Source organism: Ascaphus truei, chromosome 7 (assembly GCF_040206685.1).
Source record: "Ascaphus truei isolate aAscTru1 chromosome 7, aAscTru1.hap1, whole genome shotgun sequence".
Taxonomy (NCBI): Eukaryota; Metazoa; Chordata; class Amphibia; order Anura; family Ascaphidae; genus Ascaphus; species Ascaphus truei.
In genome coordinates, this window is record NC_134489.1 from 76,803,626 (window position 1) to 76,821,236 (window position 17,611).

Genomic DNA, 17,611 nt, shown 5'->3' on the forward strand with positions numbered 1-17,611 from the left:
ACACACACACACACACACACACACACACACACACACACACACACACACACACACACACACACACACACACACACACACACACATTAAGGTTATGGTGGGTAAAAAAAGTGACTGTGAGTGGGTTTACTGGCATTGCATCTCCCAAACCCTTGCTTAAAAGCTGTGTCTAAAGCAGCATGCATTGGCTAAGGGTTGTTCATGTAATGTGAGCTTGAGATAAAAGGTGGCACTGTGTGCTCATTTGCATGTCATTTCCCAGAATCCCTTGCTGCAGTGGATGTGCTGTGTGCTGGGTGATAATGGTGAAAGACAGGGTTGCAGACCTGTCTAAGACATGCAAATGACTATACAGTAATATTTACAGTTGCTATATATATATATATATATATATATATATATATATATATACACACATATATACATACCGAAACGTTGGTTTTGTGTTTATTTATTTTTTTCAATACACTTGTTTGTTCAATTCTGGAGTGCTGCCTGCTGATTTCGTTTCCAAACGGTATCGTATTGCATATATATATATATATATATATATGTGTGTATGTGTGTGTGTATGTGTGTGTGTGTGTATGTGTGTGTGTGTGTATGTGTGTGTGTGTGTATGTGTGTGTGTGTGTATGTGTGTGTGTATGTGTGTATGTGTGTATGTGTGTATGTGTGTATGTGTGTATGTGTGTATGTGTGTATGTGTGTATGTGTGTATGTGTGTATGTGTGTATGTGTGTATGGGTGTATGGGTGTATGGGTGTATGGGTGTATGGGTGTATGGGTGTATGGGTGTATGGGTGTATGGGTGTATATATAGGGAGATGCTGCAATGTTTCAAAAGTCTACCACCATTTTCCTGCAAACTTATTTGTTATGCAAAAAAACAGAAAATGTGCGTCCTCTTAGAAGAAGAATGTTTTTTGAAAAAGGTTTAAAAAAATGTTGGTCCAGGTTTCTAAAATGTCATCCACATAATCTGGGTATACCATATAACAAGTAGTCATTGTCAACAGTATTTGTATTGATAATATAAGTAACGGATGGTGTCTCTATCTTGTACAAACACTATGCACCCAACATGAAATTCCAATATACTCTATAAAATGTCACATTACCTTTGGACCAGGAATGCCAATGCCTTGTTCGCCTACTGGGCCATGAGGACCTGGTGGGCCAAGGTCCCCCTTGAATAATAAAACACTATCAGTTCTCATTGTGAATGGAGCATAACAAAATGGCTGCAATCTTGGCATGTTAGGGAAAGAAAGTTGGATTTAGAGAAGAAAACTGCTACATTCCTATTATCTCACTACTCCATGTTCTTAATATAAAATATAATTATTACATTTATGGAAAATACAATCCATTTTAGTGACTAACATACCAACATAAGTGAAGTTATGCTATTTAAAAGTATAGATTCCAACACTGCTTTAATTCAACTCTATAAGCATAAAAGAATTTGAACCAGATTAATGCGAGAGAGGAAGAACAGTACAATATATACAATTGCATTGTCAGTTGAAATACTGTATATGATGGGTACATTTTTGGTAACATAAATTACCTTATGATTTTGGAACCATGTTCAATAAAATGAAATGTATGCAAGTGTTATAATAATAATAATAATAATATAGTAGTCCTATAGTAAAGAAAATCTTATCATGCTGTGCATAGTACTTGCTAGCATGAGTGGGATACTTTGTATGACACAAACATTCTACCTATTTAGTCATATGCAAATTCTTGGGACTATTGTTACGTGCACAATAGATAAGAGGTATAGGATATCTAGCTTTGTTAAGACACAGGGGACATATCTATCTCATTTTAATACTACGAAAGTACCATTGATATTATTACATTTTCAGGATGTGTCTGATTCTTAATGTTTCTAGTGAAGTCATAGTTATGACGGTTTGTAATTGGAATGCTATTTCCTGTAACCAATGGCTGTAGATGGATGTGTTACCTTAGGGCCCACGATGGCACGACCAGGAAGACCCGGCATTCCAAGACGTCCTGAGACACCCGGCTCACCCTAAGAAATATAGAAATAAACATGGAGAACAAGAACAAATACCCAACAGGATCTATCACCCGACCAGAGTTTCAATTATGGTTCTGAGAACAATTTCTAAAACACATGATATAAAATGTGTCCATTTAACCTCTCTATGTAAACGTTAATTTAAAAAAAAAAAAATATGTAATTACTTTTGGTCCTGATGGTCCAGCAGGTCCTGGAAGTCCTGATAATCCCCGGATACCTCGTTGACCTTGGTCACCCTAAAGAAATACCACAAAATTAAGCAATCACAATCTATTTTTTTGTTAATCTCAAATTCTATTATAAAGTTTCAAATAATGACATAAAAGAGGGAAATAGAAAGTAAAAAAAGTGGCACAATACAAACAGGGGGGGGGCAAGCAAAACAAGAAAACTACTACAGACAAAAATGATCTATCTATATAGTAAGTACATATGATCACCCAAGATAACTAGCCTCTAATCCAGATATAACATAACAAGCATATAGCTAGAAAGCGCACCCCCATACTGTAGGCCAATTAAAAATAACACCGGCAAATCCGAAGCAGCGGCTGGTCCCGGGACCTTAGATTATATCCAGAGAAAAATCCTTGGGAAATTTGCTACTCCTATACAGACTCTCCACTCTACAGACGTGGCCGTGTAGATGTGGACCATGACTTTATTTTCTTTCTTAGTAAGAAGGGCATTAGGTATACACAATAAAGCAGATCATGGGTCCAGAGGAATGGAAACATCCAAGATACCGTGTAGCGTTTCATTTACAGTGTCCCAGAGAACACTAATTCTCAGGCACTGCCACCACATATGGAGGAAGGAGCCAATTTGGCTACACCCTCTTGTACATTGAGGGGAGGTGGAGGGATACAAGACAGACAATTTAAAGGGTATAAAATACCACTGATGGAGATGTCTTTCAGATAAGGGGAGGGCATTCCACTTGATGACCACACAAATTTAACTTTCCCCTACCCCTGTAAAAATTTCTTCTCATGCCTCTGGATCTAACTCTAGCCCTAGAACTTCCTCCCATTTAGACACAAATCAAGGTTTTACTTCAGAATCAACCACAACTATAAGCTTATATACAGGCATACCCCGGTTTAAGTACACTCACTTTAAGTACACTCGCGAGTAAGTACATCTCGCTCAATAGGCAAACGGCAGCTCACGCATGCGCCTGTCAGCACGTCCTGAACAGCAATACCGGCTCCCTACCTGTTCCGAAGCTGTGCGCAAGCGGGGAGACTATAGAGCCTGTTATACATGCGTTATTTACAGCAGTTATGCACGTATATGATGATTGCAGTACTGTACATGCATCAATAAGTGGATAAAAGGTAGTGCTTCACTTTAAGTACATTTTCGCTTTACATACATGCTCCGGTCCCATTGCGTATGTTAATGCGGGGTATGCCTGTACTTGAGAAATGATACCCTTCTGAATCCCTTTGGTCATACATAAGCCCTCGAACTGCTTGAGGTACGAGTAGGGCGCTTTTGAATTAGCAAACACTCTTAGCCGAAGGAACCGAAAAACAATCAGAGCTTGGTAGTCCTCAGAATGTATTTTTAAAGCACTATTGTCATTATGCACAAAGGGAGACAAGATAACTGAAATAATCATATACAAAAATATGGCAGAGCCATTCAGGGATTGCAATGCAATTGTATTGCTATGATGGACTCGGCTGCAACCTGGATTCTGATTGCAATGTATTGTAAACCTTAATTAGAAACTGTTTAGAGAGCTGTGACTGCAGCAACCTTGAAATGACTAACACAGTATCCAATTTAAAATAGTTTTTAAGTATTTAGCATTTAATGAGTAATTTAAATCTTACAATGAACATCATGGGGCTGCTAAAGATAGATATATACAGTACAACAGCAATCAGGATGGCTATATGGTATTGATGCAGGCAATGAATTTATTTATAATAGCCCATATTTACTAAGCAGTGCGATTCCATAAGGCACCTTCTAGTGCAGGAACACACCATACAGCCCATTAAAATGCATAGGCCGTAAGGTGTTTTCTGTTGCCAGGAGGTGTCTAAGGCAGAGCTTATACTACCTGCATCGCCGCGCGCACTCCTTCAGCCCTAGCGATCTGTGCACTTGGCTGCATGTGATTGGGGAGGCGATGCGGACGCATAGCGAATGCGTCACGGACGCGTCACGTAGCTGGTTTGCCCTCATTGGCAGAACCAGCTCACGTGTCGCTGATGTCACGTGTGTAGTCAACTGAGAAGACAACATTTATTGCTTTCTCAAAACGCTTCCGTGTCAACATGCTACGTCGCCAGCAGGCGCACAGGCACTTGGCTAACTACTATAGCCAAGTACTGAATTGTGCCTGACTTGCGCGCGCATGTAGCGACGCCGCCACTATGAGCTCGGCCTTATGATTTAGACTCATTATGTCTCATTAATTGACGGTAAGGTAAAAAACGACATCTATTTGTGAGAGACCTATTTGTATAAAATTCTGAATATTGAGATTAGATTTACATGAAAAAAATACCAAAACGTAACTAAGAAAGATGTATTTAGAGCAAGAAATGTAAACATATACGATTGTCATGTTGTTACTATTCCATGTAGTTTAATACTGACCTTTTCACCCTGTATACCAATGCCAGGAGACCCTTCGGGACCTCTGAGTCCAGGTAGTCCTGACTCCCCCTACAGTAAAAGCATTAGCAAATGGTTAAATATTTTTTACCAGACAAGACGTGAAGATAAGCATTCATCTCCTATTTTGTTTCCATTTCTGCTCAGACCTCGTTGTAGCTCTCTACGGTTCTGGTTTTGTAGACAGTTGTGCAATTTAGGACATGTATTTCCTACGCATAAAATGTTTCATTAGTTCATTTTCAAGTTGTGTCCATCCTTCTTTGGATGCCTAAAGTCTGAATCAGTATAATGGTAATTTCCATTTATTGAGGAATTATGGCTGCAGAAGCCGCCCAAGAGATGAAAAGATCACGTTTCCTATGCTTAGATTCACAGCTCCGTTTTTTGGAGCACAGCTGCGATATATATGAGAACAGTTTCTGCAGAATTTTAGACTTACGTCACTTCATATGTGGAGGATTTTGGGAGGCAAATAAAAGGTGCAAAAAAGGGGTGCAGAGAGACATAGGGGACTATGCTATAAGCGTTCATAAGCCACTTATCGAGCACTTATCGGCCAAAATGCCTACTGTTATTCAGTAAGCCTCAATAAGTGGGTGATAAAAGAATAAATCGCCAAAATGTTGAGCCTTCAAAAAAAACAAAAAAACGCCGGCTGAGCGTCGTTAAGCCACTTATCGGCAGGTTCTGAAACTCGTGAAATTCTAGTAACTTCGATTCGCTTATCAAAGCCTATCGTGGCTCTAGAATAGTGAGTTTCTCCCCAACTCCTCACGCCAGGAAAAGTTGGCGTGAGGCTGGTGAGAAGTAGCTGAGAGGCGGCGAGGTGGATGGATGTCGGGAGTCTCCGGAGCTGATACCCATTAATATCAGCGGCATGAATCCCATGCAATAAAAATGCTTTTACAGTCATCTTCAATACCTTAGCGGCTAACCGCTAAGGCAATGAAGGGGTTAACCCCTCCCGCTACCCACTTCACCCACACCCGCTACCCACAATAAACACCAATACCCACCTCCTCTACCCCCACATGATTGATACCAGAGGCCGCGGGTGTCTGGGGGTCCTCAGGTGGTCCCCGCATGTGTCTGTGGGCCCTCGAGTGGTCCCTGCTGGCCTGCACTACCAATCCACTATACCCACCCTTTACCCATTGATTGGCATAGTGGTACATCATACCCATATAATATGATAAGCCACTATAGCAGCCACTGGCCCTAATCAAAAAGCATGAAGGCCAAAAATACACAATAATAAAATATATACATAAGCACCTAAACACCCCAACAAAAAAGTAACTAAAAAGCCTAATAGTAAGCCACATCAATAACATTTATCTATCTCCAAAACAGCACAATAATAAAAGTTAGTAGACTGAGAACTGTGAAACGTGCATTGAAGAACTGGTCAATGATACCATGGTCAAGTCAGCTGGATTACAATATAGGAGAACACATTATGGACTGTGTTATAAATCATGGAATTATTAGCAAACTCATAAGATAATGTATGAGAATTTGACCTTTTGTCCTGGTGCTCCATCATCTCCTGGAAGACCAGGCAGACCTGCAGATCCTGAAGAGCCTGGTTCACCCTAAAAAAAAAACAATAACAAAAACCAAAGATATTATTTTGTATTGTTTTTTTACATTAAACTGCCACCTTATTTACAGTTTCCTTGCATTTTTACATAGAAATACCTGATATAGAAACAGGAATTAAAATTGTCTAATTATGTTTTAGTGTTAACTCATTGATAGTGAATTGAGCAACCGTAAAAACAGCATTTTTAAAGGAGCATCCCAAGAGGCGATTTCTTCAGCAATTTTTTATACATAGGATTAATGCAGGCGGTTTCCAGAGCTGAACCCCATTAATTTCAGCTACGGGGACCCCCTGCTTCCAGAGATACAGCCTATGTATAGGGTGCCGTAGCAGCTCTGGCTGGGCTAGCTAGGGTTTAAAGTTTAAAGCTCACATGGGCCAATAGGAAGCCGAAACTGGTGACATCACAGCTTCCTATTGGCCCACGTGACACGGGAGCTTTGAAACTTCGCCATTACATGTACCCTGCTAGCTGAGCAGAGCAGCTACTGGCACCCCCTACGGAGGTCTGTATCTCTGAACCTCACTATTTCAGCGCCGGTTCCAGAGATACTTACTGGTGAAGTTACTGCCATTATGTCCTGATTTTCTAAGGGGATTTAAATGACAATCCAATAGGAAGCCGCAACTGATGACAACATTGTGACTTCCTATTGGCAAGCAGGACCTGTGAGATTTGGCGATCATATTATTTCCCTTGTAAGGAGATATAAAACAAGTAACTTCATCAGTAATCATCTTGGGAATGGGAAGGAGGGGTCCCCAGGGTTGAAAATAGCGAGCTTCAACTCCGGAGGACCCCCTGTTCCCATGCTGTAAAAAAAATGAGTTTTAATAATAATAAAAATAAAAAAAAACACAGCAGCTGGGATTGCGATTCCAAAAGGAAAAAGTACTTTTATATAGCCTAAAAAAATTATATAAAGATACATTAATAAAGAGTTATTAGAAGGAACAACAAAACAAGTCTATGATTAAACAACAAAAACATATTTTTACGTGAAAGGCACAAGAAGCATTGACGTGTAGGAATATCATCCAATAAGCTAAAGTAAAGACTTATTAATGTGCTTCTGTACCGTTACAGTGAAGAGTAGACAAAATAATTTGATGAGAAGAAGAACAGATAAGAAAAGAAACTTAGTGTAGGCACCTGTCCCTAATATGATATTTGTTTTTTTGGAGTACTGTGAAAGGGTGAATGAACGTCACCAGCTATATGCCTGGCAGACGTATGTGTAGGTATGTAGTGCAGCAGTGACGAGCTTAATTTTCAGCTGGGAAGCTCCTGACAATTAGAGTGGTCCCAGCTGCATAATCAAGGTGTTTTAAAAACCCCAGGCTGTACACACATGCAGACTAGCTGGTCAAGAGATAGGACTGAAATGCTGAAGTAGGATTACTGCTATAAGGTCTGTTTTCAAAGTACATGTTTGTTGAACTGTCTGTGTCCTGCATGCTGAAAAGAAGCCGTTTTGTTGTGCTGTATTTTTTAAGGCTCAATAAATAAGCCTTATCAAGAGAACCCGCGTGTGTGGTTGCATGTACCCTGCAACAAGTACAAACTCTCAAACCTCCTGGTTGACATTAGGGGATAACTGTCAGCAGATGTATAAATACAGTATGACATCTGAAACTGGTAATGGCGAGTGCTTCATAACTGCACAAAACAGCTCTTTTCCTCTAGGAGGTGCTACATAGCAGTATATACTACATGTTTTGTAATAAATGGACCATAATCCAGTTTGATTTACCTTTGCTCCAGGGTCACCAAGCCCCCTTTCTCCTGGAGCTCCAGATTCTCCTGGCAAACCTTGCTCTCCCTGTAACATGAATAGAAATATTAAATTGCCATGATACTGTCATGTTATTACTAATGTACTGAAACAGTAGAATACATTGATGTGTCGTCTTTACATCCATAAGAACATAAGCACACTGATAGATAATAGGTATTGTACCCTGCAATATTTGTTTCAGGTGACCATGCATGATTTAAATTTCTAGGCAAATATGCTGATCCCTTGAATACATTGCACCAACACTTAGTAAAGGCCTAACCATAGCTCACCTGAGTCAAAAATGTATCACATAGAAATGTTTTTTTTTACGATAGAGGATAAAGCTAAATAAATGTACCAGTAGTCTTTATGAACAATCCTGCTATATATCCTAGATATAGATCGTTTGCTATTTTAGTACCAATCTTTGTTGACAAGAATGGAAGAGTTCCTTCACTTATTTCCAATGATGTAGCTGTAGCAGGCACATTGTGGCTTAACTCATTTTGAGTGCAATTTTCTTGAGCACAGTCAACGTTTCTCATCCTGTTTACACAACCAGAATTAGCAAGCTGCCAGCATTTTTATTTCACAATATATAGCAGAATATACTGTGAATGCTACCCAAGGAAATATTAAGGCCCAAACTAAACTCTGGCCATTAAACGTTAAGTTAACCTCAGTTAGCGTAACGTTAATACTAAAGCTATACTAACTAAAGAAAGTCACTCAATGTTAACTTATGTTACATTAAAAGCCTAGTGCTAAAAAGAACAGACGTTAGGAGACATAATAAACAAATTATATGTAAATAACCCACCAGCACACGAATACCCTACCAACGAAGCTCCTTTAATGTTATTACCTAAAATAATGTTACCTTATTTAAGTCATACCTAAACATGTCTGTACGCCCATCTAGACACTGAAATAGGGCAAAACAAAATAATGGACGCCCTATTTTAATGTCTGAATGGGAGTAACTAATGACAAGCTTAGGCATGACTACCAGATCCTCCTAGAGTAGCGGTTCCAGTGCGAGCCCTCACGGCATCACAGCAGCATTCCGAGAAGGAGGCTCTAGAGCACAGAGTACGCATGCGCATGCTGAGTAGGTCAGTGTGAGGAAACAGAGGGCAGGAGCACAGCTTGGGGGGGAAGCGCTGATCGGGACTGTCAGGAAGCCAAGTCTGTAGCTCGATCAAGCCCAGTAACCCGCTCTGTGTGACCCGCGAATCTGGAGACTGTACCTTGCCTTCAAGAACCATCGATTTGTGAGTGAGACCATTGTATTTTATCAATATAGTTTATTAGTTCTTCTCTCTTTGTCTTCTCTTCCCATTTTTTTGGTTGTTCCTTTAATGTTCAGTGTTTGTTTGTCTTTGTTTAGTCTGTTTGGATGTAATGCACCACTGATTAGCGCACTATTTCTGAGACTACCGTGGAGGGCATACTATTAGTGCTGCACCTGGTGTGCTGTTATACTTGTTGCGTCCCACTCGCTATTAATTCAATTAGGTTTAGGCTTAATAGTATTGTTATTTTAGCATACTAGTGTTGTTTTATTATTTATCATGTATTTAGTGATACATTTTCTTCTGTGATATATTTGCACAGCTTCTGCTCCTGACTCTCTGAACATTGACGTTATAATACTGGGTAGTTGTCATGTTTTGAAAATGGTTTTATAATACAAAAGTAATTGCTCTTTGATGCTATGCTATTCTTACCTTAGATCCCGTAAGTCCTTCTCCAGGTTGTCCCCTCATTCCAGGTGGCCCTGCGGGGCCCTGCACTCCCTAAACAAAGAAAAAGATAACTCATTGAAAGTATTTTATTTGCCGTCTATGCCAATTAGAATGGTGTGTGTTACAACATTAATATACAACATATGCGTCCAATTATAAACGTATAGAATTTTAGCAAGCCACAGCTCATCATATTCATATGACACCAAAGTACCTAACTGCAGCAAATGAAAGAAGTCCCAGTAGAGTCAGCTATGAATAAGGCAGCCTTTCTTAAGCCCTTACACCCTTTAAGAACAAAATAGGAACATAGTGCGTATTAACCCTGATGAAGGCCACTTGATGACAGAAACGTTGGCAGTTCTGAGGATGGATCAGGAAATCAAGTTATTTTTCCTTCATATTTATGGTAAGTACAGAGATCATTGCATTGTTTTTTGTTGTTGTAAATGAGCTGTATCGCCGCTCTGTAGAGCACCCCAGGGGTCTCACACTGCTTTTGTGTTATTTAGAATGGTGTCCATTGCCTTTGTTGTACACTTTTTATCAAATAACAAAGCTTTGCGGTATAAGACCGCTCCTTGATATTAAAGAAAATCAAGAGAAATATTTATGTAATTGTTACATTTGTAAGGTTACTTTGACTTGCTGCTTTAATAGAAACAATAAAATATATCACTAGCTTGCATATTGCAGAAAGCCAACCAAAATAAATACAAAATATAGCATTTCATAACTACTCGAAAGGTATGGTTTTAAAAGCACTATAGGTAAAATTAATAAAAAGATTAGATGTTCTAAAACCCACAATATCTTGGCAATATATAATTTTTTAGCTATATATAGCCCAATTGTACTGTGCACTAAATATATGTTAAACCATTAAAAATAAGATGATTGGACATATAAGATATATGTAAGTGTATAAAATATATTACCCTCTATATACATTTATTGTTTACAATTGATCAGTTCCCAACAGTTGATCGGTTTATTTCTTCTGAGCTCCTTCTGTGCTGCTCCTTAGAGTACTTTTCCCATGCTACTGTAGCAATTAGAAACACTGCATAATCCTGACGAAGTGCTGAGACATTGTACGAAACGCGTTGGATAGAAACACTGGAGCTACGGAGGGACGGGGCAAATGAGCGCCAAGTGGTGAAAGTGAAGCGGAGAAGAACTGGTGGGTAAGATAGTGGGGGAATAGGCTGGATCAGGAATCACAGACACCACCCACAGAGGTTCACACACTCCACACCGCTCAGACGCTGACAGACACCTTGCTGGCTGCATAGCTAAAACTGATGAGCTGTTTGTGAAAGTTGAAACATTGTAAGTGCGTTTCATATACTTCAAAGAATATACAGTAGAGTTTTGATTATCTGACCTTCCATTTTATCCATCATCCCCCAAACCCCCTTTGTCGCTTACCGGCGGCAGAAGAAGAGGAGGACTGCAGACCACAGGAACGGCACCGGAGGAAGACAGCTGGCGGCTGGAGAAGAGGACCACGTCAGCGGAGGAATGGAATTAAGACAGCGGGTGGCGGCGGAAGCAGGCAGGAGAAGACCATCAGACCCTGTGTGCAGGAGCAGAGCGGCATAGGAGAACGACCAGGGAGGAGCGCGCTGTAACACCGGAAGTTGATCGATGTCTGACTTCCGGTGTTACAACGTGCTCCTCCCCGGCCATTGTCCTATGCTGCTCTGCTCTGCACACAGGGTCTTATGGTCATCTCCTGCCTGTTTCCGCCGCCTGCTGTTTTAACTCCATTCCTCCGCTGACGTGGTCCTCTTCTCCGGCCGCCAGCTGTCTTCCCCCGATTCCGCTCCTGTGGTCTGCAGTTCTCTTCTTCTGCTGCTGGCAAGTGAGAAGTGGTGGGGTGAGATGGAGGGTGGACGGAGGGGGGATATCCGTCATTTTTGGTTATCCGCCACGTTATTGGTCCCATTTAGGTCGGATAACCGAGACTCTACTGTACTACACTATAAGGCTCTTTCTATTTGCGCTTCTTTTTTGCCGTCACTGTTTAACTCTTGATAAAGCGAGCACGTCACGTGAAACGTGTTAGAGGGGGCTCATCTCCTTGCTGTTTGTTATGTGCCGTCAATAAAGTATTTTTGTACCTGTTTTGAGCAGTCCAGCTACCACCTTTTTCCCCCCCAAAGCCTGTGCTTCGTCTTACACCTTGTCTATCCGTCACTGTTTAATAAAGACTGTAGAGATAATGAAAGAGTTGATTCTATCTAGTAGATTGTAGGCTTTGCTGTTGAATTGGAAATGGAAAAGTGTACGTTGGTATTGTTTCCCCATTCTTAACATATTTAAAAATGTATGGCAATCCCTTTATTGACAGATTGACCTGCAATATATTTTTCAGATCCTTCTGACGGAAGGGGATTGAACACACTTACCTTTTCTCCTTGGATTCCAATACCAGGTAAACCAAGAGGGCCAGGCAAACCAGGAGGACCAAACTCTCCCTACACAGGAAAGGAACACAAAGACAATGCTTTAGTATGTGTGAATGCTATAATAAATTAACAAATAAATATTATAAAGTACACAGATTTAGCAGCTGGAAACAACAGCTTAATAATAAACAAAAACACCCCAATGCACATCCAATATGACAACATTTGATTCATTTCTATATGTTTTTTCTTCTCATAAGTATGGTTCAAGAGCCGTTTAATAGACTTATTAGGCAAACCTTGTTGTGGGCCACATGTAATCAGCTGTGCTATTGCATAAGACCCTTCTGTTGCTAGAATACACCTTGTGGCCCATTCAAGTCAATAGACTGCAAAGTGCCATCCAGAAAGGATGGAGTCTTGTGGTGTAGCACCGCTTAGTTAATATGGCTTTTACATTCTGCTATGTAAAGCCTACATGATCAGATCTTTTCAACAAAGTCCAACATGGCTTCACCAATTCTCTGAGTCATCAACACTCTCATAGATGTCACTGGAGTCTCACTGTTCAAGGTCACCACTTTTCCTTTTGATTACATAACCTGCAAATCTCATTGAATGGTGTCCAGTGAGATTGACATCTCTGCAGTAAATCAATGCATATGTTCCTCAAACCCAACCCTAAAGTTATGGTCATACGGAGTGAGGACATAAACCTTAAAACATAGGACATTTTTTGCTTTTACCACTTTCATCACCAGACAGGTCCAAGATGGGAGAAGGAGCGGCTCAGTGAGTAACGACACTGACTGGCTCTGAGTTTGAAGCAGGGGAACCTGGTTCAATTCCTGGTGTCAGCTCCCTGTGACCTTGGGCAAGTCACCTTATCTCCCTGTGTCTCAGGCACCAAAAACAGATTGTAAGCTCCATGGGGCAGGGACCTGTGTCTGCAAAATGTCTATGTAAAGTGCTACTTAAAACTAGCAGTGCTATACAAGAACATATTATTATTATTATTATGTGGCTATATATTGCTTTTCTTTGTATTATGTTGCAGTACAACTAGTTAAAGCAGAAATACCGATAAATCTTTTTTATTTTCATTATTGATTTTTTTTTAAACAGAATTCAAAGCTGGGGGTTCTCAGGAGCGGAACCGTGCTATTTTTAGCTGGTTCTGAGATACTTACGGTATAGTGGTCAATGGTTTCCATCCCTTTAGATAAATCAAAATGGTAGACTAATCTCCTGAGTACCGTGGACCAATAGATTGCTGCAACATCATCAGAAGGGGGGTTGGGGGACACACAATGTTGCAGCTTCCTATTGGATGACCAGTAACACATGCAACTAAACTGGTTGCAAAATAGTTTTGTTTGGCTTCAAAGTACCCCTGTGTTCTAATTATGTAATACAAATCTATAGTGAAATTCGGCGTAATTGCAAAACAAACATTTCTGGTGTTTATTGCTCACCGTTTCACCCTTAATACCAGGGCCTGGTTGCCCCCGAGGTCCTCTGGGCCCTTCAAATCCACGGTCACCCTACATAAAGAAATAGAAGTAAGTACCATCTCTACACAATAAGTCTTATTCTTTACATTCTGTACCAATACAGTACTAAACATGTACCACAATAAGCCACAACTACACATGCTACTACAAAACAAAGCCTCAGGAACTCAACTCTTATTGACATTTTTCTAAACCAAAATACAATGTATGCACAGATGAGATCAAAATGCCCTTTTACTGTCACACGTGTACCTTCTTACTTAGAAGCAGCTATAAACCATTAAATGTAAAGAAGGGGCCAATGTAGTGTTAGAGATCACACATATTTTCCAGTACATTCAAGTCAATGTAATGTAAGGTATCTTCCAGCGCCAGAGGGTGTCTGTTCTATATTATTAAACAGGTGTGATCAGATGCCTGTAATTTCTAACAATTCCAAGGCGTGAGAAAACCTGGGGTTTTATACATCCAAGTTCAGCTGATTGGCCAAATAGGCGCTGCCGCAGTTGACAGAATAAGTGGCCCTGGTAAGGATATATATATATAGAATGAATATGCTATGTTTAACAAAACACCCTTCTACCCTCTGTAGTATCTCTAGATAACTGATTACTGTTGCATATTTATATTATAAAGAAAATGGGTATGACAACAAAAAAACCTTATTTAACCCTCCAGCAATGAGCAGATTACAGGTTTAGCCTAGACCGAAATCTTTAAGGAAGCAGTCAAAAGGAGCGGCACTAACATTTCCTCAAGGCAGAGATGTCTTAAAGCAAACAGAGAAACCCTCAGTTGACCTGACTTTGTAGATCAATGCTACAGAAAGGGCTAGGAATATTTCTGAGAATTTGTTCATACATGTTAATCATTTACATTTATTTATTTATTTTTATTTATAAAATGTTTTACCAGGAAGTAATACATTGAGAGTTAACTCTCGTTTTCAAGTATGTCCTGGGCACAGAGTTAAGATGACAAATACTACATGGTTACAAATACAGTTACATACTGTAAGTGAACAGGGTATACATTATATACTAGACATTGCATGCACAGTTAGAGATGATATATATTTGGGTTGCGCTTCCACTTACACATTGTTCCTGGCAATACATTGTTTGAAGTTAGGTACTGTACAAAATGAAGGAAGTGTTTTTATAGCTGCTTTCCATTCCACGAAAATAGGAACCTTAATACGAAGTGCTATAGTTCTGCAGTAAGTCGTTGTAGGAAGTACAGTATTAGAGAAATCCTCCTTTAAAGAATAATGAATGAAGGAAGGAGTGGCTCAGTGAGTAACGACACTGACAGGCACTGAGTTTGCAGCAGCAGAACCTGGTTCAATTCCCAGTGTCAGCTCCTTGTGACCTTGGGCAAGTCACTTTATCTCCCTGTGCCTCAGGCACGAAAAACATAGATTGTAAGCTCCACGGGGCAGGGACTGTGTCTGCAAAATGTCTCTGTAAAGCGCTATGTAAAACTAGCAGCGCTATACACGAACAAACAGTTATAAAGTAAGGAAAGAATCTTGCCACAGAAGCTATTTTTGTATGTTAAACACTAATTCACTAAAATCACACGTTGGCTTAATTTAATGCTGGCAATTACAGTTTCATGGAATCATCGAACCTGGCACTGGATACAAAGTTAGAGAAGGCCTGTCACTTTGAAATGTCCTCACCAATTATGGGCTTATGTGGATTGCAATAGTATCTGTACATTTTGACTGCTATTTTAATTTGATCAAAAAACGAAAAATAATTTATTTCCGTTCCATTTTATGTTGGTTTTGCCTAAGCTTAATTGGTTTTGGATCAGTTACTTTGTTATAAGTTGCATTTTTTTCATAAAGTTCGACCATTTTATTTAAAAAAAAGGACAGATAAAAAACGACACAAGAATGAACCTTTTTTCATTTTATCTCGAATTTCGCTCGAAAATTGAAAAATTCTTCTGAAATTCGAATGGAACATCGAATCTACGATGTTCAGGTTTTAAATGTCCTTAATAGATATTAAACACACCGGTTTGTAAATTTAAAAATGGCAGACTGCAGTTGGTGCTAGAGTTTCTCATACGGCAGTAGCCATAACGCAGACTACACAGCAGTCAAACAAAACAAGATATGACCTGGCACACCAAATATTAGCATGCAAAAAAGTAATAAAAAATACAATAACAAGATGCTTCCAGCTGGAAAGTAGAGAGTGCCTCAAAACGTGACAAAAGATAAACAGAAAAATGTTGGCACACATAAAAATAAATTAGAACAATATGAAAAATCCATAATACCGATTTATGGATTTTGAACAATGTTCTAATACATTTCTTTTTTTATGAGTGCCCAGTCTCTACAAGGTTTTTCAGACTACAGAGCAGACCACTGGTAATCAACAGAGATGTGCAAATCCTTTGCAGTAGGCTGCAAACCACACACAATGTGCCCTTTTTTTAGACCAAACATTTTGAGGCCTACTCAGCGTTCACAAGCGATATGCTTCACATTCAGACAATGTGCATTGTAATTTTGCTTAATATGCTAATGTAGCCATGCCATCTGTGACTACTAGTTTGCTTCCCTCCTGGCAGTAAGCCCTGGAACGATCAGGCTGGATATGGGGGTTTCCCCCTCCTTGGTACTGCACCTGAGTGACAGCGGGAGGCGTGACATCAGGCCTGGGCATGACCAATCATGGGCATGACCAATCATGAGCCAGACCTGGTGCCCTCCTCCTGGCTGTCTTAAGGGCAGTGCCGCCCCAAATTCAGTAGTGCTTTCCCCCACTTGAGAAAGGCAGGTCACACATTAGAGAGGCTGTTTATTGGGCCTTCTCCAGTCCTCTTCCTTCCGGGGGAGAGTGTGGACCATACCTCTGCCTCTGCTAGGGAGGTAGGAAAGAGCTAGGACAGCTGCAGGTGCCCTTGACTTGTAGTGACTGTCCAGGGACCATCCTTCAGTGGTAGCTGAGAATTACTGCATCGGGCAGAAGCCTGCCTTGTTACTGTGCTGCACAGGATAAAAAGAGAAGAAAGCGCACACTTCCTGGTGCAAATAAAGTTTTACTTGATTAACACACATAGAAAATCAACAATACACTCACAAACATCCGGTAAATTCAGGCAGTATGTGGTAATCCACAGATGCGTGCTGGAGTTATGCAGGGTCGTCTTTGCGTGGCGATACTATGCCAGTTGCTACAGCGCGTCCGCTGCCTGCTTCTGCCCCTCCAGTGGCTGGAGTGCTCTTCCGTGTCACGTGACGGCTTCAGACTGCGTCACCACGTGACCTCCTCACACTCCTCCGTAGGACGTCGCAACAGCGCGGCACTTTAGGGATGAAGAGGCCATGCCTCGCAACGCGTAGTGTGACTTGTATGGTGCAAGAAAGGTTGTGGCTGTAAGAGTATTGCAGTGTTGAACTTCGTGAGGGAGAAGACAGGGATCGGGCTGACTTTTTTATACCGGGCTGTGGTGAGATCATCCCTGAAGTGCCGCACTGTTGCGACGTCCTACGGAGGAGGAGTGTGAGGAGGTCACATGGTGACGCAGTCTGAAGCCGTCACGTGACACGGAAGGGCACTCCAGCCACTGGAGGGGCGGAAGCAGGCAGTGGACGCACTGTAGCAGCTGGCATAGTATCCCCACGCAAAGACGACCCTGCATAACTCCAGCACGCATCTGTGGATTACCACATACTGCCTGAATTTACCGGATGTTTGTGAGTGTATTGTTGATTTTCTGTGTGTGTTTTTTAACCAAGTAAAACTTTATTTGCACCAGGAAGTGTGCGCTTTCTTCTCTTTTTATCCTTTGCAGTTATCATTGAAGTACTGGGTTAGTACTTCC

The 17,611-nt window shown here is 40.6% G+C and overlaps 1 protein-coding gene across 1 annotated transcript in view; it reads right to left on the reverse strand.

Moving 5' to 3' along the window:
- Nucleotides 1-17,611, reverse strand: part of COL28A1 (collagen type XXVIII alpha 1 chain) — a 71,450-nt gene that overhangs the window by 20,468 nt on the left and 33,371 nt on the right. Inside the window, exons 15-23 of the mRNA XM_075609137.1 lie at nucleotides 13,724-13,792; nucleotides 12,249-12,317; nucleotides 9,817-9,885; nucleotides 8,060-8,128; nucleotides 6,223-6,294; nucleotides 4,679-4,747; nucleotides 2,224-2,295; nucleotides 1,979-2,047; nucleotides 1,119-1,187 (exon numbers count right to left, since the gene is read on the reverse strand). Coding sequence (XP_075465252.1) covers nucleotides 1,119-1,187; nucleotides 1,979-2,047; nucleotides 2,224-2,295; nucleotides 4,679-4,747; nucleotides 6,223-6,294; nucleotides 8,060-8,128; nucleotides 9,817-9,885; nucleotides 12,249-12,317; nucleotides 13,724-13,792 — 627 coding nt within the window. The remainder of the gene's footprint in view (nucleotides 1-1,118; nucleotides 1,188-1,978; nucleotides 2,048-2,223; nucleotides 2,296-4,678; nucleotides 4,748-6,222; nucleotides 6,295-8,059; nucleotides 8,129-9,816; nucleotides 9,886-12,248; nucleotides 12,318-13,723; nucleotides 13,793-17,611) is intronic.